A 25,378-nucleotide genomic window follows, 5' to 3' on the forward strand; every position below is an offset into this window, starting at 1 on the left:
CTGTTGATATTATTTAGTTTTGTTAATGAAAATGGACTAACTTTGCTTATTTTGCAGGAGAAAACAATTAAATAAATCTTCATGGTGTTTTCACCGCACTAGAAGATTTAAAATTGATTAAGTTTGACAGCACTTTTCAAAATGCAAATGGTATTTCGATGTTTTACTATGGATGCGTTTTTGACATTTACACGAGTCTCGAATGGATCTTATGTGATTTCTTTCTCAAATGTTGGTACCATTGATATTGCGTTTGTATCTTGATGGATGTGTTCGTTGAGTGGTTGTGCATTTGGAATTATGTATGTGTTTTCCATTGGGGAAAAAATCAATCTGTTACTGTTGATATTATTTAGTATTGTTAATGAAAATGGACTAACTTTGCTTATTTTGCAGGAGAAAACAACTAAATAAATCTTCATGGTGTTTTCACCGCATAAGAAGATTTAAAAATGATTAAGTTTGACAGCACTTTCTAAAAATGCAAATGGTATTTCGATGTTTCTTATGAAGTGCGAGTGAGATAGTTTGATTCGTGTTAAATGAAGAACTGAATAGTTCAGCAACATATAAGAATACACTATCTACTCCATGTGCAATTTTTGATTAAAACATTTTTTGTACAAAAACATGCAAATAAACAGACCATAATGTAGTTTTTCTGCACAGGTTTTTCTTCTCAAATTTGTACTCGATTCCGATCTCCGACGGGAATCGAGTCAAATCAAGCTCATTTCAACTCGATTCAAGTATATAAAGAATTGAGGCGATCTTCCAGTTTGCTTCAACTTCACATGTTAACGTAGTAGTCTACGAACAAACCCCCTTCTTGAAGCAATTGTTAAATGAACTTTTTTTATAGAATTTCAATTTCCAGATGTTTTCTTACTAAGTTAAGTTATTTTTATTTTTGTAAAGTTAATTTTAACATTTGGTTTTCACAAAACTTTCTTCTATTTGTGTGTTTTTTTTATTACTAGCCTGATAGATCTTCTTTCAGTTGTACCAATTTTTAAATAAAAAATCTGGCTACTACGGATAGTTTTGTTGGCAATTTCTCACTGTACTTTACATGGAATACCAAAAAAACGCACTTTTTTGAAGTAAGACATGATATTTTAAAGCAATAAATCACAATCACAATTTTTTTTAATTTGAAGTTTTTAAATTCACAGGCCAGTCATAATTAAAAGGTGATTCTTTTTAGAAAAACAAAATTCTCTTTTTGATGTTGGGCGCCACTTAAGGAAAAAGTTAATTTGAAAATAAAAGTAAATTTAACTTAATAAATCTGAAATTTTTTGCAACAAGAGCAATTATTCTAAAGAAACTTACGTCTTCAAGAAATTAAGGGTGTATCGCTCTTCTGTATACAAAAATTCAGCGTTAACATGTAATTTCAACGAATTTATGACATTCTGTTCTGTTCTATTTTGTTCTTTAAATGTATCTATTTTTACCGTTATTTTAACGGACTATGCTCTAGTGAAATAGCCAGTTGCATTCCTTTCCTTAAACAATTTAACCGTAATACCCGCGCTTCTAGGAATGCCTATCAGTTTACCCTTGAGCCCAACTTCGGCTGTACTATGAAGTACAGAGATTAATTTTTTAGCCGTACTACGCGAATGTGGAACGACTTGCCACGCTCTATCTTTCCATGTTATTGCAATGTGCAGAAATTTAAAATTAATGTACACCGACACCTCCTATCCAACCCTTCCCTCTTTTCCTAATGCTCACACTGTGTCTTTGGCATATTAAAGGTATACAAAACCTTATTAATGTTCGTTTATTATAAAAAAAAATCTTTTCCTAAGAACAACTTTCTGCCTTCGGTCTCACGTTGAGCGCCACTTACAGGAATTGCAAAGTCAAAAAAAAACATGATAAAAATAGATAACTTTCTGGAATGCCTCTTGAATAATATAACAACTAAAAATAAGCGCATTTTTTCCTAAGAACAAGTTTCTCTTTTATTATGGTCTCACGTTGGGCGCCACTTACAGAAACAGTGATTTTGAAAAGACATGATAAATGTGATAACCATCTGGAACACTCGAACTCTTGAACATAACACAATTGTTAACATAAATATCATCTAGCAGGAATGTTTTAAGTGAGGATACTTAAATATACCCAACGGGCTTAGTATACCTCCAGAGATCAACTTAATGATAAATGCAGGGAACTGCAATTTATATAGCTGTGTTTTTTTTAAGATTTTTTTCTCTATATTTACTTTAATTTTTTTTCTCAAAACTTAAGAAAACTTTTTTATAACTTTCGATTGCTCTTCAATTCTATTTCCATTTCCTGTTCAATCCAGAAAATAGAAAAATCCCTTTTGCACTTAATCTCAAGTCGCAGGAGCCGGGAGAGGGTGGCAAAGTTTTTAAAAGTTCAATGAAAATCCTTTTTTTTTCGTTATCCATATACATATAAATAAACACACACAAAGACACACGTTTTAGTTCATACCACAGATCAGATCAATTAACTTTTTCATTAAACTTTCGCAATTATCGCCCCATTTGATCCTAATTGCGCAATATAATATCTGTCGGAGGCGAAGATAAGAGTATCTATGTGTGTGTGTATGTTGTCTAAGGTATCTATTCGACTATAGATTCAAATTCCCGATAGGGATAAATCATGTACACATAAATATATTTATATTTATATCCCTGCTACAGCTAGCTAAAGTTAATTGCTTAAATATACAATTGATTAATTTATCTATATCTTTTTGCTACAATCTCTAAAGCGTCTTGAGAAAACTCCTTCAATTCAATCGATATAATGTAGGAAAGTACTTTTTTTTGGTCTTCTAACACGAAACTTTCTTAGCTTCAGAGCTAAAATTTTACAAGGCAAGTTAATAGGGGGATGAATGGGAAAAGGAGGGGATTTGATGATGGTGGATGATTGGGGTCTTTATCTTTCACTCGAATTTTTTTTTTGTTCTCTATTCGAGCGGCGCGGTGGGCGAGGTGGCAGCGTATATGTGAAATTGTGCGTTCCACTAACTTTTACACGTTTATCCAATAAAACCTGCCAGATCGTCCATACGTACTATATGAAGAACAAGAAGCTACCTACTCTCCATCTCCAGCCATCCTATACTCCTTTTTTTTTTGCAAATCCAACAAAATCTATATATCCCTGTGTCAAGATGATAGTGGCATCAAGGATGACTACTAGGTATACGAGGACGAGGATGAGGACGACGACGATGGTGGCAGGCGTACCGTACATGTCATGTCTCTTATTCTCTAGTATATGGCAGCTTAAGAGCAGTGCCAGTGATGGTAGAACGTTGAATAGCAGGAGGCAGCCCTTCACTCAGGGCCTTTTTCTAGAAGTAAAAATCATGTGGAATGACTCAAAGACTGCTGCTCAGATAATGCAAAAATCATGTTCCATTATAACCTCAATGAACGCTGAACGCTGAACGCCATTGCCATCGCCATAGCCATTTGCCGTTCGCCATGCCATCTTCCCAATTTCGCACCGTTTGTCTATATTCCGTGCATTCATTGCTATTGCCGAACCGAAACCTAAACCGAAACCGAAAGCGCCCGGCCGTGCCACAACTACCCATCTATACCCATCTATCTATACCACCCTTAGATTATTATATTGTCCTTTCAGCTGACATTTTTGTTTGTTCTTTTTTTTGTGAATAGCTACTTCCCTTGCGAAGCTTTTGCTATGCTTTGGCTTTCATCCTTCGTTCCAATCATCCTTTTAATAATAAGAAATTTTCTATAACTTTTTCAGGATTCTTATGTATATTTATATAAAAGTTTATATAGACAAGGACATACATGAATGCGCAACAATCCCGTATCCTTTATAGAATATTTATATAGACACAGCGCTCACCCTCCCTCCCTCTCTCTCTCTCGCTTTTATAACATTAGACGTATCAATGGTCGATTGAATCAGAGAGGATGAGCAATGATGTACAAAAAAAAAGAATCCTTTGGAGCGACGAAAAAAAAAAGGAATCTACAGGACCTCGCTTTCTTGCTAGGCATCAAAAGCAGCAGCACCAGCCATCTATATAATACTTCGTTCTATACAAGCACTGCCAGCCATCCAGGAATGATGGTAACGTTTCGTTATACCAAAGGATGTACACGTAATCGAATTATCATCAGTTAGGTAGGATAGTCCTTGATTGAATAGGACTTTGGGTGTAAATCCTGTATACATTCGTTAATAAAATGTAATTTGACCGGAAGGTTGATGTATTAGAAGGGATTTTCTATGCGTCTCGTCGTCGTTCGGTCGGTATTCGACGAAGGACGAAAAGGGAGACTTTTTTGAATGAAGGGCCTTATGGAATTAAAAAATAAAAAAAAAAAACTGATTTCAAGAGACGAAATCCATCCGAACAAAAAAAGGGGTTCTTTAAGTCATGCGGAAATCAGTTTTCTTTTTTTATTTTGCAAATGCAAGTAATAATCCTGTCAGGTACACGATAAAAAGGATTTCGACAAAAATGATAGAATCACTTGCAGTCTTAGTGAAGTTATTTTCATTGAATTTGTGTTACGTCATAAATAGATATCTATTTGACATGGTTGAAAAACGAAAGGATTTTCTGTCATAAAAATTAATCTGAAATGTCATTAAAAGGCTCCCTAAATATGGTTGAGTGGATCGGAAATATCTTTTTTTCGAAAATCTGATTAAATTTGAAACGAGAGGCATCTATTACAATTTTTCTTTGCTTCAATTAACACTTTGAAAGCATAATTTATAAAATCTATTTGGTGTTAATCTGATACCTTTCTTTGAGCTTTTTTTGATTTGAACCTAGTACAATTTTCTTTTAAGTTATATTCTGCCATAAAAATTAATCTTAAATTTCATCAAAATGTTTTCTAAGTATGGTTGAGTGGAGAGGACACATCTTTTTAAAAAATCTGAATAAATTCGAAAACAGAGGCATCTATTACAATTTTTCTTTGATTTGATTAACACTCTGAAAGCATAATTTATAAAATGTACTAGTTGTATATTTGATACCGTTCTTTGAACTTTTTCTTATTTGATTCTATTACAATTTTTGTTGAAAATTATATTCTGCCATAAAAATTAATCTAAAATGTCATTAAATAGATTTGTCTGTTTTGGTTCTATTACATTTATCGTTTAAAATGGTATTCTGTTACAATAAAATAATTTTTTTTATATTTTGAAGTTAAATGCAATCATTGGATTCTTAATAATTTTCTTTTCTTTTGTTTTTCTTTCAGATATAAATAAAGGATCCCCAATAGACTATAAAAGTGGTTCGGCTTGTTCAACGCCTACTAAAGAAACCTTAAAAGGTTACGAGCGCAGCGGTAATAGCTGCATGGGCCCCGTGTTACCCCCGCGAAGTGTTATGGGCGGAATACCATCCCATCATCATCATTACTCTGCACCAATGAATTTTCGAAAGGACCTAGCTGCAAGGTGCTCTGCAAAGTGCATTGCAATTGTTTCAATATCAATTGTTGTGTCTTTGTTTGTTTTATTAATATTATTGACAGGTTTGTTTGATTTATATAAATTTTTTGACGTTCACAAATAAACTAAAAAAAAAAATTGTACAGGCTTTGGTGTACTAGCTTGGTCGCCATCATCTCCATGTACAGTTCTAGTCGGCAATGAGGCATCCGAAGTAACGGCAGCCAAAAGCACAAATACAGATTTATCAAAATTGCACAATACGGCGCGAGCATCTAAATCCGGACAACCAATAACGGTAACAGCAGCAACGTCTTCGGCATCACCCTCGTCTTTCCAATCAACATCAGCGTCAGCGTTGGCTCCGTCATCTTCGGCGTCATCAACGTCATCGTCTTCGTCGTCATCACTGGTGAACAGCAATAACGGAGGTAATTATTTCTTACACGTACAATTTTTTTTTTTTTCAATATACATATATTTTTGCGTGTTTGTGTGTCTCTCTTTCTCTCTCTGGTACTAACAACACAACAAAAAAAAATACTTGAATGTTAAAACTTAAAAACCAAAAAATAAAAAACATAACACACTCATTCGAAAATCCATACAAAACATAAACACAAACTATTTAACTGATAAACACATATTTAACACGATGATAGATCGGAAAAACAAACAGAACTTTCACACTAATCGACCGCAGCGCCAACGGCAAGAGCATAACAAGCGTCTTAGAAGGAATAAACGTTATCGTCGAAGCATAAATGAGGATGATGTTGATGCTTTTTACTCGTTAATTACTAAAAAAAAAGAATATGACCAAACTACCGACGAAGCTGATGCCGCCATCATCGACAGGAATAATGGTAACATCATCAACGTCAACCCCCGCCCTTTTAACGTTGACAATAATTATGAATCTCGTCAAACTTCAAATACGTCGACGAATAATGGCACAAAAGGCAAAAACGTATTAAATCTCAATTCAAAGTCTTCCTCTTTTGCTCCTCAACATCGTTCTAGACGTTTCCGTCATCACAGTAATGAATCAAAGGAGATGCTCTACGATGCGGATGATGATGACGGTGATAGAGATGGTGATGGTGATGGTGATACCGCTGCCATCATAACCACCACGTCTGCCATCGTCGTCGTCGTCAATGATGAAGTTGTCAAGGTATCAACCATTTTGCCATCCTCTGCCAACGATGATGCTGACTACGACGATTATAATGATCCACAAGTCGTCGTCGTTAAGAATGTCACCACCCGCACCCGTACCACCCACACATCAGCAGTTCGTAATAACTTGCTGGATTCACCAACGCGAAAGCCATCTTCACCACAACAAACGTCACTACCTACCACCGCTGAGATACCCCCGACAACTTTCGATGACAATCCATTAAACACCAATTTGATACCAGGTAGAAATTTTATTGATGATGGTAATAGTGATGACGGTGCGGGAGATGGTGCCATCAGCGATGAATTTGACAACGATGATGGTGCTAGTGCTAGTTCTAGTGCTAGAGCTAGTAGAGGTGGTTACTATTCGTTGCCATCCTCATTTGCATCATCATCACCATCATTTTCATTATCATCTGCAACTACAATGGATTTGAATGATAAATTCAACGACAAATCGAAAAGTCTACACCACCATCTGATTGAGATAAATGACCGAAGCGACACTACTGCTACTACAAATGCTTCTAATAATTCCCTTGACGAGTTGTCGGACGCCATTGGTGGTGATAATGTTAGCAAAACGGAATCCGATGACATCGATGAGTTGATGATGAGCGATGGCCTACTTCCAGTCGACAAAAGCTCTGGATTTGTTCCCTATGACAATGTAGAGGATGTCGACATTGTCAAATTGGAGAATGATCCGAGTTCAGAAGACGATTATTATAAAACCTTTAACAAGAATCCAGAGGACAATAGTTTGATTGATATAAAAACAGTAAAATCGGTTGAAAAGCCATCATCGTCGAAACCCAACGAAACACCAAATAATGCTCCGTCTATTTTGACATTAACCCCAGAGCACATTGGTGGCAAAAGAATTCTTGTCAATCTGACAATAGCAACAGACGATGGAACTGGTACCGTTAATCACTCAGTCTACACGCTGCATGTGTCAGTGCCGGCTGAAGAAATTGTCAAGAAACCACCAGAACTTCCAGCTCCTGCAGAATTGAGAGATCCGTCAAGGTACTGCATTCCCGAACCGCCACCGCGTATACCAGAGTGTCCGTGTATTTGTAAGGATCTAACTCCCCCCTCAGATCCAGTTGTTGTTGATTTCGATAATGACGAGAGTAATGATATCAACGATGATATTGATGACAGAAAAACCGTAAACAATAATAATCCCAAAATTATTCCCGATTCTATAAGTCCTTCTACAACTATTTCTGTCCCGCTATCGAGTGATGCTTTTACTACCACTGTGGGGCCACCTGATTTGTCTGCATGTCCCGATATAGGGCCTGTTCTAATATTAGAAGGTGATTTGGTGAATAACACTTGAGATTTTCTTAAAAATATATAAAATAATCGAGCCTGTACAAAATGAGCTTCTCAACTAACCCAACTATAATAATTTATAATTATTTCATTGATGCATAACTTACCTGTCATCGTTGCTAACAACTAACAAAATAAAAGTGAATTATATTTTTACATATTCTTAAGCTTTTTTTTCATCGAAATCTTATTTCGTAGTAATCACAATAACTTAAAATATTTCTTCATCCTTGTTTTATTAGGAAAATAATAATAATAATTCAGATGACAGTTACTAGAGAACCTTGTGTGTTTTCTGTCATTCCTGTGTTCATGTTGTTAGTTGCCAGGGATAGTATTGAAAGCAACATGAAATTAGAAGTATATTGTAATAGTTTTTCTTTGCTCATATAAAATACATATAAATTCAATTGGTATTTCAATTTGACAGCTGTCATTTAAAAAAGTGTAAACAAACCTTATCGAGAATTTTCGCTGGTCTGCACTTTCAAATCTGCACAAAAAGATGATGCAAATTATTGAAATAGCGTTAGAAAAAGTAGATTATAGGAAATGTCATAATGCCGATAAAAAAAGGAACGTGTTTAACTTCGTGGAGTCACACATTCGGTTTTTTGAAATGCATTTATCCCGCTCTACTTTTATTCATAATTGTGATGGTAGATTAATGTTAATCCGACAACAGATGTGCTCTGTTCATGTTCAGTAATGTTAACATTTTCTAAGAATTCGGTACAAGGCTTTAGTTAAAGGACTGAAAGTCAATGTAAGGAATTTCGCAGAAAATTGTTGCTTTTGAACAGATGTTATATTGGAGAATGATAACTTCGTTAGCTAAGCCATTTGTTTGTGTATTTCAAAAAACTGTCAATTTCTGACAATTTAAGTTGAAAAATCTGTGAAAGTCATGTTATAAGAACTGTGCAGAAGTAAACGAAGAGAAATATGTCAACTTTTGACAGTTTAAGTTGAAAAATCTGTGAAAGTTATTTTACGAGAATTGTGTAGAAGTAAACGAACGGAACTCTGTCAATTTATGATTATTTAAGCTGGAGAACTATGTAGAACAAAACGAACAGAACTCTGTCAATTTTTGACAATTTAAGTTGAAAAATCTGTGAAGGTTATGTTACGAGAGTTTGTAGAAGTAAACGAACAGAACTCTGTCAATATCTAACAATTTAAGTTGAAGAATCTGTAAAAGTTATTTTACGAGAATTGTGCAGAAGAAAACGAACAGATCTATGTCAATTTGTGACAATTTAAGTTGAAAAATCTTTGAAGGTTATGTTACGAGAATTTGTGAAGGTTATGTTACGAGAATTTGTGGAAGCAAACGAACAAAACTCTGTCAATATCTGACAATTTAAATAGTTGTAGAATCTGTGAAAGTTATTTTACGAGAATTGTGTAAAAGTAAACGAACAGAACTCTGTTTTTCTTTCTCGTTTCTCAAGTTTTAGCTGGAGTTAGTTAAATTGTTTTATTTTACATTAATAAAACTACAAATCTTGGTTCACTACGCTTTTTCAAAAAGGATATGTTTTCGAGACTACGCATTGTAATAAACGTTTCCAGCTTGATTCCTCACTTAAACCATACCTTAAAAGAAGTGAAAAATGTGTCCACTTTTTCGCTTATAACAAAACAAAAATTATGTCAATAAATAAACTTTATCCTTCAATAACAAACAAAAACAAAAATACTAAAACACACATTTGCCACACCTGCTTGTCACATAAATAATGTACCATAATTATTATAATAATCACACTAACCAATAATCCCATCAACCAAATCTAACCATAAACAAAACGCCCTTTTGTGTATGCTTCAAATTTGTAGGTGCACGAACATTTCCGGCGCGCAGCTTCCCACCAGATGGCACGACGTTCGGTCAAATCACGCTCGGCCAAAAGCTCACAAAGGAAATTCAACCCTACAGCTACTGGAATATGCAATTCTATCAATCGGAACCGGCTTATGTCAAATTTGACTATAGCATACCGCGCGGTGCATCCATTGGAGTTTACGGAAGACGTAATGCCCTGCCAACGCATACGCAATACCATTTCAAGGAAGTGTTAAGTGGGTTTAGTGCAAGAACTCAACGTGCCACTCATGTAAGTACTGTTTGATTTTATTTTTTGAATGCTTGTACTTTTGCTGTGTAGTTTTTTTTTGTTGATGGGGGGGTGGAAGTCTTAACTGGGGTTGCTACTTTTTTTCGATTAGACATAAGGTGGCAACCCTAGATTATTTTTGCGTTCAACTTTGAGAAACAATGGTTTGGAGTTGGGAACACTGTAGAACGTAGGAATGAAGGGACAAAAGCCTCACCCTGTACTGTATTATATATATACGTTATGCAAAATGGAAAATGTTACTAACCAAACCCTTTTCCCTTTTTTTCTTTTCTTTTCTCTTCAATCCTTTGTCCCAAAAAAACAAAAAACACACAATATCACAAAAAACTCCTCAAACTTTGCGTTCCAAAAAAAAAATACACTGAATTGAAAAAAAAATGCAGCTCTCGATAACGCGTGAGGTGACACGTTACATGGAACCCGGACATTGGTTCGTTTCACTGTATAACGACGATGGCGATGTGCAAGAGGTCACATTCTATGCGGCCATTGCAGAGGATATGACACAAAATTGTCCAAATGGTTGTTCTGGCAATGGACAATGTTTGCTGGGTCATTGCCAATGCAATCCCGGTTTTGGAGGTGATGATTGCAGTGAGAGTGTTTGCCCTGTGCTCTGCTCCCAGCACGGGGAGTACACTAATGGCGAGTGCATTTGCAATCCAGGATGGAAGGGCAAGGAATGCTCCCTCAGGCATGATGAATGTGAAGTGGCCGACTGTAGTGGCCATGGGCATTGTGTGAGTGGCAAATGTCAATGCATGCGGGGCTACAAGGGAAAGTTCTGCGAAGAAGGTAAAATATATATATTTTTGTTTTGCGTCTGTTTATTTGCATTCAGATTCAGGAGTTGTCCTTTCGGTTCGGAAGGGACATATTCATTTTGACATGTCCATGCGAGTGCGAGAGCAAGTTTGGTCCTTGATTTTCTCGGGTACAATAACCTTTTTCCTTTTAACTTTTTCCAGTCGACTGCCCACATCCGACATGCTCGGCTCATGGTTTCTGTGCGGACGGTACCTGCATCTGTAAGAAGGGCTGGAAGGGTCCGGACTGTGCGACCATGGATCAAGATGCGTTACAGTGTCTGCCCGATTGTTCTGGACATGGAACGTTCGACTTGGACGCCCAGACCTGCCACTGTGAGGCCAAATGGAGTGGTGACGACTGTTCCAAGGAACTGTGTGACCTTGACTGCGGACAGCATGGACGTTGTGTTGGAGATGCATGCACTTGCGAGCCCGAATGGGGCGGAGAGTTCTGCAACACAAAGTTATGTGATAGTCGTTGCAATGAGCATGGACAATGCAAGAATGGAACGTGTCTTTGTGTAACCGGCTGGAATGGCAAGCATTGCACAATTGAGGGCTGTCCATCGGGCTGTTCGAATCACGGACAATGCAGAGCTGGCGGTGAGGGTCAGTGGGAATGTCGGTGCTATGAGGGTTGGGATGGACCGGATTGTGGTATCGCCCTCGAGCTCAACTGTGGCGACAGCAAGGACAACGACAAAGGTACGATTGCTCGAAGGCATTTTCGATATTTTGAACTTGTCCCTCTCAATGTTGATTTTGTTTCTTTTTACAGACGGATTGGTTGACTGCGAAGACCCCGAGTGCTGTGCCAGCCATGTGTGTAAAACATCTCAGTTGTGTGTTTCGGCTCCAAAGCCAATTGATGTTCTGCTTCGAAAACAGCCACCAGCCATTACGGCATCCTTCTTCGAACGAATGAAATTTCTCATTGATGAGAGTAGTTTGCAAAACTATGCCAAATTGGAGACTTTCAATGAGAGGTAAGAATTGTGTTCCTATGATTTCTTTTTTTTAAATATTATTTTTTAAGTTAAATTTTTAGCAAACAAAAAAAAAGATTTCAAAATCATAAAATTGGAAGTTAAAAATATTTATGATTATTTTGAGTTTTTTTATAAAAAAAAAAAATCAAAATTTCAAAATCAAAAGAAAAAAAATTGAAAATATTTTTGAAAAACTTAAATATATTATTTTTATTTTCCTTATTGTGCCCACGTCTTGGAAATGTCCCACCAAAAATATCCACTAAATGAAATATCCCAAAAATTCCTTTGTTTAAATGAAACCTTTTCCCTCCGATAATAATAAAAGTAATAAATCCTAAAAAAAACAACTCAAATATATTCCCTTTTTGTTTAGAATTAGATATAATAAAAATTATGTATTTTATATTTGTAGAAATATTTATTATTAATAAGACAATAAATCGTCGGGAAGTAGATGAAATGGTTTTGGGTACAAAATTTTAGCATTGTGATTTAAAATATTTGAAAAAGTACAAAACTTTTGAGTATTAAACTTTTGACTAAGAAAATAAAAGTAAATTGAGATTTCTGTAATTTTTTCCAAAATGTTGAAACAAATTTCATTTTCAATGAAGACACACCCTGTCAAAGTAATTTTATTATACTTTGTTTTTTTCAATTGGCAACACCGTTTGCCACAATAAATTTGACAGGTGACAAATCAGTGATGGTGCAAGAAATACACTTTTTTAAAGGTACGTTTGCACTTGGAACATCAGCCAATCAATGGAAACATAAACTGATTGAATTCTTAAAAGAAAATTATATTTCAACAAAACAACAGTTTTACTATATTGAAAGTATTCGATTTAATTTTGGAAGTAACCAACAAAACCAAAACTGAAACAAAAGATAAATTGACAAATATGTCAAAGTACTTTAAAAATCTTATTCGTATCAAGTGTTCCCAAAGTCGAAAGGTTTTTCAACAAATTTTTCAAATTTAATATTACAAAAGTGAAACAAAATACAGGGTAGTGAAAATCTATGAACAAAAATATAGGACTTAAGCTGTAGAGGGCAGTTCTAAATATGTGTCCTTACAAAGTGCAAACCAAGCTTGGTATATGTCAAAGCAACAAAAACAAAACATGAAGCCAAAATTTGATAAAAACGTAATTGCTTCAGTGCCGCATAGAAAAAATCTGAAAACCCACTAATTTTTCTTCTCATATCCGACGATTCGAGGGAAGACGTTATTTTTCATATATAAGTAAAATTCTCTTAACAGGTTCAAGAACTATCAAACAAACAAATTGGCAAAGGTTGAAAATTCTTCAACTCAATAAAAACTTCAAAAAAATTCAAATTTTACTGAACGACTTGAACTCCAAAATGTACTTACGGTTTCGAAAATTATGAAATATTCGATATTATGGGAGCGCTACAGTCCTGTGAACTAGGTCCTCACATAACAAACTTCTCCACCTAGCTCGGTTCATAGCTGCAAAAGCTATAAATTTGTTAGTACTTTCAAAAACAAATATCGGCCAAGCTCAATAAAATTAAAATTTTATTGAATTTATTGTGAAGAATTGCAAGAATCTAAATATTCTAGTACTTTCCAGACGCAGCTTCATTAACTGATCGCAAAAGATCAATTTTTGATTTTTTTTTTTGAATACTCGCTTAAGGTGGCGTTACAGTCCTGTGTGAGTTAGGGCCTCATCCAATACACTTCTCCACCTAGCTCGGTTCATAGCTGAAAAAGATATAAATATTCTAGTACTTTCAAAAACAAGTATCGGCAAAGCTCGATAAAATTAAAATTAAACTCCAAAATTTGTCACCGTTGCAAACATTGTGAAGCATTGAAAGACTCTGAATGTTCTAGTACTTTCCGAATGCACCTTCATCAACTAATGGCAAAAGATCAATTTTTGATTTTTTTTTTGAATACTTGCTTAAGGTGGCGCTACAGTCCTGTGTGAGTTAGGGCCTCACCCAATAAACTTCTCCACCTAGCTCGATTCATAGCTGAAAAAGGTATAAATATTCTAGTACTTTCAAAAACAAATATCGGGCAACTCTAAAATTTGTTAACTTTTCAAACATTGTGAAGTATTGCAAAACTCTAAATCTTCTAGTACTTTCCGGATGCAGCTTCATTAACTAATAACAAAAGACCAATTTTTGACTTTTCAAATCTAATCCCTCTTACTTATTGTAAATTTTTTGTGTTGTTTTGAGTGTCATAGAATTTATGTAAGGTCTTGAGAAAATCGATTAGTAACTTTGTCAGTGAACCTTTTCTTTGCTCGTATAAAGTTTCCTCTTGAATTTTAGGATTACCGTAATTAGATTTTGTTAATAAATTAACCTACAAACCTAAACAAACTAAACAAAAAATAATTCAAGCATATTACAAAATTCTAATCCATTGTTCTATTTTTTTCTTTCTCTTTCCCATAAATCACGCGCGCTACTACCACTAATACTACTACTACTAACTAACAAAATCATAACTAATTCCCGTTAACTTTTCATATTAACCGTTATCGCTTAATTCTAACCCTAAAATGTAACAAACAAACAAACACTAAAATCCAAAACTAACAGCGTATTTTGGAATTATTTCAACGCAAGGTAAGAGCAACTGGTTGTTTGGTAAAAGAAACAGTAATTTTCTTTTTGTAAATTAACAATTACCTAACAATTAAATTATTTACAAGTTTTATAATTTTTGTTTATAAGTTTTGAGAGAATGTCAATTTTGGTAACGTTATTTTTATGTTTGTTTCCTTTTTATTTCTATTATTTAGTTGTGGTAAAAAGTAATACAGTTTTCTTCTAATAAAAAAAAAATATAATAATTAGAAGAACTAGCACTTTATTTGTTGAACTAAACTTTTAATCTACTACTTTTTTCTTTAATTTTAGTTTTTGTAGTAGTGCATTTGAAATTTTTAACCGGAAACTGTTACGTTTTTTTACTTTGTCAAATCAAAATACAGGGTGACATACATTTTTATGTTTTGAATTGTTAAGCAAAAATCCATGCAACCTATCTAAGATTGGTTAAATGAAAACTTGGAAGGGTCGTAGGGCTTTGAAAACAAAAACAAAAAAATAGAAAATAAAAATTGTTATACAATAATCCTCTGTGTTAAATTTTAAGTTTTGTGGCGTGTGAAAATTTTCATTTCATTTTATTGTTATAAAGTATTGTTTAAAAATCCTTACAGTATTCGTCTACTTTATCATTTTTTGAATGTTTTTTCATAAGAAGAAAAAAAAAATATTATATATTTCTTTGCATAAAGCTTTTAAAGTAGTTTTTAAAATTTACATTAAAATTAAAACAGTTTTTTAATAATTTTTGTTTTTTATTTTAATTTTGACAGCCGATCAGCAGTTATACGAGGCAGAGTTGTCACCTCTCTCGGTATGGGACTGGTTGGAGTACGAGTTTCAACAACTACCCTACTTGAGGGTTTCACACTTACCCGTGACGATGGATGGTTTGATTTGATGGTAAATGGTGGCGGTGCGGTTACTTTGCAATTCGGCCGGTCACCATTTCGGCCACAAAGTCGTATAGTTCAGGTTCCATGGAATGAAGTGGTTATAATAAATGTGGTAACAATGTCAATGTCAGATGAGAAGGCTCTAGCAACGGTGGCGCACACGTGCTTCTCGCACGACTACGATGTTATGAAACCTGTAGTTTTGGCCTCGTGGAAACATGGCTTTCAGGGAGCTTGTCCGGATAGAAGTGCTATTTTGGCTGAGTCCCAGGTTATTCAGGAATCAATACAAATTCCTGGGACGGGTTTGAATCTGGTTTACCATAGTTCAAGGGCTGCTGGCTATTTGTCAACGATAAAATTGCAACTAACTCCGGAAGTCATTCCACCAACTCTGCATCTAATCCAGTTGAGAATAACGATCGAAGGTATTTTGTTCGAGCGCGTGTTCGAGGCCGATCCAGGGATCAAGTTCACTTATGCCTGGAATCGTCTGAACATCTACCGCCAGAGGGTTTATGGAGTCACCACAGCTGTGGTGAAAGTAGGCTACCAGTACACCGACTGCAAGGATATCATTTGGGATATTCAGACAACCAAGTTGAGTGGCCATGATATGTCTATTTCTGAAGTCGGAGGATGGAACTTGGACATTCATCACAGGTACAACTTCCATGAGGGAATTTTGCAAAAAGGAGATGGATCAAACATTTATCTTAAGCATAAACCACGAGTGATACTGACAGCTATGGGTGATGGTCACCAGAGACCATTGGAGTGTCCAGATTGTGATGGTGTAGCTATTAAGCAAAGGCTTTTGGCACCTGTGGCCCTGGCCGCTTCTCCAGATGGAAGCTTATTCGTTGGAGACTTCAACTACATTCGAAGAATCATGACCGATGGCACCATCAAAACAGTTGTAAAATTAAATGCTACAAGAGTTTCCTATCGCTATCACATGGCCCTGAGTCCTCTGGACGGAATTTTATACATATCGGATCCTGAATCACATCAGATCATTAGGGTAAAGGACACAAGCAACTTCTCCAATCCAGAGAAGAACTGGGAACCAATTGTTGGCTCTGGAGAAAGATGTCTACCAGGAGATGAAGCACACTGTGGTGACGGAGCACTTGCAAAGGATGCTAAGCTCGCTTATCCCAAAGGCATTGCAATCTCAAGTGACAACACGCTCTACTTTGCTGACGGAACCAACATCCGTATGGTCGATCGCGATGGCATTGTGACGACTCTCATTGGCAACCACATGCATAAGTCTCACTGGAAACCAATACCATGTGAGGGAACACTCAAGCTCGAGGAAATGCACCTAAGATGGCCGACAGAACTGGCAGTTAATCCCTTGGACAGTACCTTGCATATTATTGATGACCACATGATCTTGCGGATGACACCCGATGGAAGAGTTCGAGTGATATCAGGACGTCCGTTGCATTGTGCAACGGCAACCACGGTTTATGATTCGGACTTGGCAACTCATGCCACGCTTGTCATGCCTCAGAGCATTGCTTTCGGGCCAATGGGCGATCTTTTCGTAGCTGAATCTGATTCCCAGAGAATCAACCGAGTGCGAGTAATTGGAACAGACGGCCGCATAGCACCATTTGCTGGAGCAGAATCCAAGTGTAACTGTTTGGAAAGAGGATGTGATTGCTTCGAAGCCGATCATTATCTAGCAACCAGTGCCAAGTTTAATACAATCGCTGCTTTGGGAGTGACCCCTGACGGATATGTACACATCGCTGATCAGGCTAACTATAGAATACGCTCGGTAATGTCAAGCATTCCAGAAGCAAGTGTGTCGAGGGAGTATGAGATTTACGCTCCTGATATGCAGGAGATTTATATTTTCAACCGTTTCGGGCAGCACGTGGCCACAAGGAACATTCTAACAGGAGAGACAACCTACTCATTCACCTACAATGTGAACACGTCTAATGGAAAGCTATCAACTGTCACAGATGCCGCAGGAAATAAGGTATTCCTTCTGAGAGATTACACTTCCCAAGTGAATTCGATTGAGAACACCAAGGGTCAGAAGTGCCGTTTGAGAATGACCCGAATGAAGATGTTGCACGAGTTGAGCACTCCTGATAACTACAACGTCACATTTGAATACCATGGACCCACGGGACTCCTCAAGACCAAACTTGACTCAACCGGAAGATCATATGTCTACAACTACGATGAATTTGGTCGTTTGACATCAGCTGTCACCCCAACTGGTCGAGTGATTGACCTGACCTTCGACCTGAGTGTCAAGGGCGCCCAAGTAAAGGTCTCAGAAAATTCACAGAAGGAAATCTCAATGCTTATCCAAGGATCCACAGTAATGGTCAGAAATAGCGAAGCCGAATCTAGGACAACAATAGAAATGGACGGAAGCACGACAAGTCTTACTCCATGGGGACACACCGTTCAAATGGAGGTGGTGCCATATGCTATTCTAGCTGAGATTAACCCACTGATTGGCGAAAGTTATCCCGTCCCAGCAAAACAAAGAACAGAAATCGCTGGTGACCTGGCGAACCGATTCGAATGGAGATACTTCGTTAGGCGCTTACAAAGTGGAAAGGGTGGTAAGAGTCCTAGACCAGTATCACAAGTTGGTCGCAAACTACGCGTGAACGGAGACAATGTGTTGACCTTGGAATACGATCGAGACACTTCATCTGTTGTGGTATTTGTTGACGATAAGCAGGAACTCTTGAATGTCACCTACGATCGCACAGCACGACCAGTGTCATTTAAACCGCAGTCGGGCGACTATGCTGATGTGGACTTGGAGTATGATAGATTTGGACGTTTGGTCTCGTGGAAATGGGGAACACTGCAGGAAGCCTACACCTTCGACAGGAGTGGAAGACTAAATGAAATCAAATATGGTGATGGCTCTTCGATGGTTTATGCCTTCAAGGACATGTTTGGCAGCCTTCCACTGAAGGTGACTACCCCAAGAAGATCAGACTACCTATTGCAATATGATGATGCAGGAGCCTTACAGTCCTTGACAACACCTCGTGGTCACATTCACTCGTTCTCTCTTCAGACATCACTCGGATTCTTCAAGTACCAATACTTCTCTCCCATCAACCGTCATCCTTTCGAAATTCTTTACAATGATGAAGGACAAATTTTGGCCAAAATCCATCCTCACCAATCGGGCAAAGTTGCATTCGTGCAGGACTTTGCGGGAAGACTCGAAACAATTCTTGCCGGACTCTCTTCCACCCATTACACGTATCAAGAGACAACTTCATTGATTAAGAGTGTCGAAGTCCAAGAACCAGGCTTCGAGTTGCGACGAGAGTTCAAGTACCATGCAGGAATTTTAAAGGACGAAAAGCTGAAGTTTGGCTCGAAGAATTCGCTGGCATCAGCCCACTTCAAATATTCATACGACGGCAATGCTCGACTTAGTGGAATTGAGATGGGAATCGATGACAAGGACCTTCCAATAACACGATACAAGTACAGTCAAAACCTTGGTCAATTGGAGGTTGTCCAGGATCTGAAGATCACTCGAAACGCATTCAACCGAACCGTTATCCAGGACTCTGCTAAACAGTTCTTTACTATCACGGACTTCGACCAGCATGGAAGAGTTAAGAGCGTTTTGATCAACATTAAGTCATTCGATGTATTCCGCCTGGAATTGGACTATGATCTTCGTAATCGCATCAAATCCCAAAAGACCACATTTGGAAGATCAACCTCGTTCGACAAGATCAACTACAATGCCGATGGACATGTGATCGAAGTTATGGGCACAAACAATTGGAAGTTCCTGTACGATGAGAACGGCAATACCGTTGGAGTCGTGGACCAAGGCGAGAAGACCAACCTGGGCTACGACATTGGTGATCGTGTCATACAAGTGGGTGATGTTGAATTCAATAACTACGATGCTCGAGGCTATGTTGTCCGACGAGGAGAACAGAAGTACCGCTACAACAATCGCGGACAGCTCATTCACGCCTTTGAGAGGGACCGCTTCCAGACTTGGTACTACTACGATGATCGTAGTCGCCTCATAGCATGGCATGACAGCAAGGGCAATGTGACCCAGTACTTCTACTCGAATCCAAAGACACCACGTCTGATCACTCAAATGCACTTCCCAAAACTCGCAAAGACCCTGAAGTTCTTCTACGACGACCGAGATATGCTGGTTGCCATTGAAAACGCCGAGCAGAGATTCTACGTAGCAACAGATCAAAATGGAAGCCCATTGGCATTCTTCGATCTCAATGGAACAATCGTGAAAGAAGTCAAACGAACACCGTTCGGTAAAGTTATCAAAGACACAAACCCAGACTTCTATGTACCTGTAGACTTCCACGGCGGACTGCTTGATCCAAGCACAAAACTCATCTACACCGAAGGCCGTCACTACGACACAACAGTTGGTCAATGGATGACACCCACATGGGAGACCCTCGCAACTGACATGAGCCTTCCAACCGATGTCTTCATCTATCGATTCCACAACAACGATCCAATCAATCCCAACGATCCGCAGCGTTACATGATCGACCTCGAATCATGGCTAGAGCTCTTCGGTTATGACCTAAAGAAAATGCAAAGTAGCAAGTATACAAAGGAGGACCAATACGTACCACAAGCCACTATAAAATCAGCTTCCCTGGCGCCTGACTTTGGCGTCATCTCGGGTCTTGAATGCATTGTGCAAAAGATCGATGAGAAATTCAGCGATTTTGACTTCGTACCAAAACCACTTCTTAAAATGGAACCTAAAACACGAAATCTACTTCCAAGAGTCTCATACCGACGAGGTGTATTCGGCGAAGGTGTACTCCTCTCCCGGATAGCCGGCCGAGCTATGGTCAGTGTTGTCGATGGCAGCAATAGCGTCGTTCAAGACGTTGTCTCGTCGGTCTTCAACAACTCGTTCTTCCTGGATCTGCACTTCAGTATTCACGATCAAGATGTCTTCTACTTCGTTAAAGACAACGTCCTTAAGCTCCGCGATGACAAAGAGGAGCTGCAACGCCTCGGCGGAATGTTCAATATTTCCGCACATGAAATAACCGATCATGGTGGTGCCGCTGCCAAAGAACTGCGACTCCACGGACCTGACGCTGTAGTCATAATCAAATACGGTGTAGATCCCGAACAAGAAAGACACCGCATCCTGAAGCATGCTCACAAGAGAGCCGTCGAACGGGCCTGGGAACTTGAGAAGCAATTAGTCGCCGCCGGTTTCCAAGGTCGCGGTGATTGGACAGAAGAAGAGAAGGAAGAACTGGTCTCACACGGTGATGTGGATGGTTGGATCGGAATTGACATCCACAGCATCCACAAATACCCCCAACTTGCCGATGATCCAGGCAATGTGGCGTTCCAACGTGACGCCAAGCGAAAGCGAAGAAAAACCAACACCGGCAGTCATCGAACGAAACAGCGAAAAAATGCGACACTAACGTCGTGAGACTCAGATGAAGATTACTACTAAGGCGAAATTTTTAGCAAACTAAAATAAAACGCCCCCAACTATAAATAAATTATAAATTAAAAAAAATAAATAAAAATTAGACGCCTACATCAGCAGCGCCACCTACTAGGACGTGCGTCGCTTGATGTATCTGGGCAATAGTTTTGTATAAAGTGAAAAAGTATCTAGTAGTATATCGTTTATAAGCTTGCTCTCTATCTATCTTCTTTCTTTGTAATATACGAGACATAAACTCTATCTATCTCTATTCTTTATATATATATATTATTTTTAATTATATTATTATAATATTTTTTGTTTCATTTAAAACAACGTTTTTTAATTATTGAATCTAAAAAATACAAACAAAAATGAAAAATTTACAAATTGTGATATATTTCTATACATGAGCTCGAGATGATGTTATAATTTTTCAAAATATAAATGTTTTTAAGTTGATGTTTTTTTTTTCTTATTTTTATAATTGTTTTATAAGTTACATTTTTTTCATATAGTAGAATCTTAACAACAAAACAAAAAGAACGAAAACAAGCAACTTTCACACTCACTCCTGGATGAAGCAAAAATAAAATCTCACATAAAAACTTGCATAAAATATATCAATAAATAAATAAAATAGATTAAAAAAAAAAAAACAAACAATAAAGCCGTGTAAATTTAGTTATTAAACAAATAAAAAAAAAAACATTAAAATATAAACAAAACTTTAAAACCAAGCCATCTTCACATAATTGTGTAAACTGTAATAATAAAAAAACAAATTATTTAAATAAATGCAAAACATTTAATAAATAAAACAAAAATGATGTAGTAACTATGTTAAACAGAAATTAATTAGTTTTAAGTATAAATAAAATGAAAATGCAAAAAAAAAAAAACAAAAAAACATAAAACAAAAAATCTCTATTAATATTATTGTAATTGAATATCTAGTGTTGCCAGTTTGTAAGGAATGAAAAAAAGAAAAACATGAGAAGTAAAATATAAAATAAAAAATTAAATTTTGTAAAATATATTTTCCTAGCTTATAAGAATAACAATAAAAAATAATAATAATAATAATAATAAAAACTCGTAGTACATAGGTATTGTGTTAGTAATTTTATTTAAATATTAAAAAGTATAAAAAATTGAATGGCTAAATGGAGAAAGCAAACAATAAAAATTAAAAAATTATAAAAAAAAACAAATTTTTTAATCATTAAAATTATTACCAAACCATATGACTGATTTGAAGAGCATTGAAATCAATTTTGATTTATACAAAAATGTCTTTCGAACAAAATTGAAAAAATTAAATTAAACTAAAAAAATGAAATGAAATGAAAACAAACAAAATTGAAATGCATCTCACAACAGAAAAACACATATAAAACATCTAAATTATAAGTAAAAATAAAATTATTATGTAAACACATAAAACGAAAACTCTACAAATAAAAATTTTAAAAATAAAAACAAACAACAAATTGCTAAATAAAAACAAAACAAAAATACACAAAAAAATACTTGCGCTGTTTTATTATGAAACTCTTTTTAAAGGATCTGATCTCAGCTTATTGGTTGTACTTTTGCAGATGGACCGATATACAGTATCGGCTTAAATTGGAAATTCTAGTCTAATCCGTGCTTTAGAAACTTGGAACTTGGAGTTAAGGGTTTTGGGCATTGTTTAGGGTTTGATGCAGCGAAGCAGAAGTAGAATTTGATACAATTTTACAATTTAATCCCATTCTTCCATAGACATTGTAATGTAAAACTCTCTGAAACTTTCAAAAACTGGTATTTTTGGATTCATTTCAGGTTTTCAAAAAATGGAATTTATGCATAGCTTCTTCATTCAAAAACTCTAGTCCAACTGAAAACCATTCAACTATCTATGACAATTAAGTTTGAAGAACGTTTTTAGTGAAACGTCAGATTGGTTCGAAAACGTTTATTGTTTCGCTAGTTAGTGTTTCTGACATAGTGGCGTTGCAAAAACTTCAAAAACAAAGTCAAACTTTGTTGGTGAACGTTTACTGTTTTGCTAATTCGTGTTTCTAACATAGTGGTGTTCCAAAAAACTTCAAAAACAAACTCAAACTTTGTTGGTAAACGTTTACTGTTTCGCTAATTCGTGTTTCTAACATAGTGGTGTTCCAAAAAACTTCAAAAACGAATTCAAACTTTGTTGGTGGCAATGATGCAATAACTTCAAGCTAAAGTGTATGTAGGATTTTAATATATTCTAGGCGTTTTAAGGAAATTCATTTAAAAAAACAACAAATAAGCCTCATCCTATATTCTAAAAACCGTTTTTAAAAGTTTTTTGTAATATTTGTTGTTTTATAACTTGAAAAAGGATCATGCATTACTTTTTATTCCATGTTTTCTGCCAGAGAAGTTTTTTGAAAAAATCAAAAAAACTATTTATGCTTTTAATCATAACTCAAGGTCCTGCCCTGGGCAATATTTCCAACTTAGCATAAATCTCTTTTAAAACTTGCAAAATAGTTTCGATCGAACACAATTTTCAAAAGTATTGCTCATTTTCATCGTACCAAAAATCGCCAGAATTACATATTTTTGAATGCATTTTTCAACACAGTAACATGAACGAGTGTTTCTTCAAGTTCCTTGACAATTGAAAACCTATAACACAATAATAAATAAGTTTGATTTCATAATTTCTTTATTTTTTTTTAATGCAAAGCAAATTATCAAAATGTAAATCTTTGTTGGCTTCTACAGGGTAAACTAAACTAAACTAAAAAAAGAGAAAAAATAAATAAGAAACTTTAAGAAAAAACTAAGATAAAAGTTAAAAAAAAAAAAAAAAAATCTCAAAAACAAAAGGTTTATGGCATCCATAATGCCTATTTAATAATTTCATTGAAATATTTTATTCTTCCCCACATTTCAAGAAGAAATTGTAAATGTAATTTCAAAACTATGAAAAAATTTATAAACAAAAAAAAAACAAAAGAAAAATCTTAAACATAATCGAATGATAAACAAATCTAAAGCAATAATATGTATATTTTTATAATTTGATGCCCTTAAAAATCGAGTTAAATACTTTAAGAGAATCCTTATACTTAAATATTGATTTAAACAAAAAGTTGCTTCACTTTCACTCTTTGTTGACTATGTATTTATAAATTTAAACAAAATTAAAAGTCAAAATAGCAGAATAAAAAAAAATTAATCTAAAGTGAAGATAATAACAAAATCCAAAATAACGCAACAATTATATAAAATTTGTAAAAAATAAAACAACAAAATAATAAATTATAAACTTTAAAAAATATGCTGTAAAAATTTAATAAAACAAAACAAAAATGAACTATGTAAAATTTATACATTTAAGTCTTATAGATTTAAGTGTATTTAATTTTAAGTAAATAAAAAAATAAATTAGATATTTAAATTTATGTACTTATAAATATAAAATTTATTAAAAATGCATTTTATTATTATTTGGTAATTTTGTTTTTTGGGTTTTCATTTCAAAAAGTTTAAGGAAAGAAAAATAAATTGTTTAACAAAAAAAAAACATTAAATATTGTTAAATCAGTATTGAACGAAAAAAGAATGATGAAAATTAAATAAATTATTTAAAACTGAGAAGAATAAAAATAAAACAAAATATTTAAATAAAAATGAAATGAAAAATCTGAATATAATCGGGGAAAAAATATAATTACTTAGGAGATAGTGCGCAGTGAATAATGAGAATACCATGATAAACGTAATGGAATAAGATATTTGTATTTGTATAGAAACAAAGGAAAAATAAAATTGAATAAAAAATGAAAAAAAAAATTGTAGTTTTCTTTTTTAATAATTTTTAACAACAAAATATCATAAGGATTCGAGATTAAATCAAACGTAGAGTCATCTTGATTGTTTTTAATTGAAATTTAATAGAAGAACTTCCACTAGGCTAATGTTTATCACGCGAATTTTCTTCTCTTTAGGAAGCCAGACATTTACTTAAAGTTGACAAATGAAAGCAAAACTTTATGGTTTGAGATATGGGAAACAAAAATACAAACTACAAATATAAAAAGTAAGTATGCGCCACTATAGCCTGGGGTGGAATCGGCTAAGGTGATTGTTGACTATCAATTTTTTTGATAGTCAAATTGACTATCATTTTCATTCCGTCTGTGTAAGATGATTCAACTCAATTCAATTCGATTGAACAATTTCAGATTCAAATTGTCAAAATTCGTTGTTGCCTTGGTGAAATTTTAAATTGATTCTTATAAAATATCTAAATAAAAGCTTCAAATTGGCTGATTTTGAATAAAATTCTTACTTTTCTTGCTTTTTTTCGAATGTCGTAATCTTTGTAGGTCACAGGAATGTGTTTTTTAAAAGAAACAAAGTGAACTAAGAAAATTTTCCAGTCGTTTGTGTAAGCGTCTGGTAGCTCTAC

The 25,378-nt window shown here is 35.4% G+C and overlaps 1 protein-coding gene across 6 annotated transcripts in view; it reads left to right on the plus strand.

Annotated features, from left to right (window-relative positions):
* The window catches only part of LOC129942339 (teneurin-m), a 222,067-nt gene extending 197,901 nt beyond the window's left edge, over nucleotides 1-24,166 (plus strand). For 3 of the 6 annotated variants that reach the window (XM_056051212.1, XM_056051210.1, XM_056051213.1), the window contains 9 exons: nucleotides 5,271-5,549; nucleotides 5,613-5,897; nucleotides 6,129-7,982; nucleotides 9,847-10,124; nucleotides 10,532-10,943; nucleotides 11,117-11,662; nucleotides 11,736-11,943; nucleotides 14,548-14,574; nucleotides 15,333-24,166. In XM_056051212.1, the coding sequence (XP_055907187.1) occupies nucleotides 5,271-5,549; nucleotides 5,613-5,897; nucleotides 6,129-7,982; nucleotides 9,847-10,124; nucleotides 10,532-10,943; nucleotides 11,117-11,662; nucleotides 11,736-11,943; nucleotides 14,548-14,574; nucleotides 15,333-20,928 (9,485 nt within the window). In that variant the 3' untranslated portion in view covers nucleotides 20,929-24,166. The remainder of the gene's footprint in view (nucleotides 1-5,270; nucleotides 5,550-5,612; nucleotides 5,898-6,128; nucleotides 7,983-9,846; nucleotides 10,125-10,531; nucleotides 10,944-11,116; nucleotides 11,663-11,735; nucleotides 11,944-14,547; nucleotides 14,575-15,332) is intronic. The other 3 variants (XM_056051211.1, XM_056051214.1, XM_056051215.1) reach the window with 3 other exon arrangements.
* The last annotated feature ends 1,212 nt before the right edge of the window (nucleotides 24,167-25,378 follow it).

This window comes from Eupeodes corollae, chromosome 1 (genome assembly GCF_945859685.1).
Source record: "Eupeodes corollae chromosome 1, idEupCoro1.1, whole genome shotgun sequence".
NCBI classification, from domain to species: domain Eukaryota; kingdom Metazoa; phylum Arthropoda; class Insecta; order Diptera; family Syrphidae; genus Eupeodes; species Eupeodes corollae.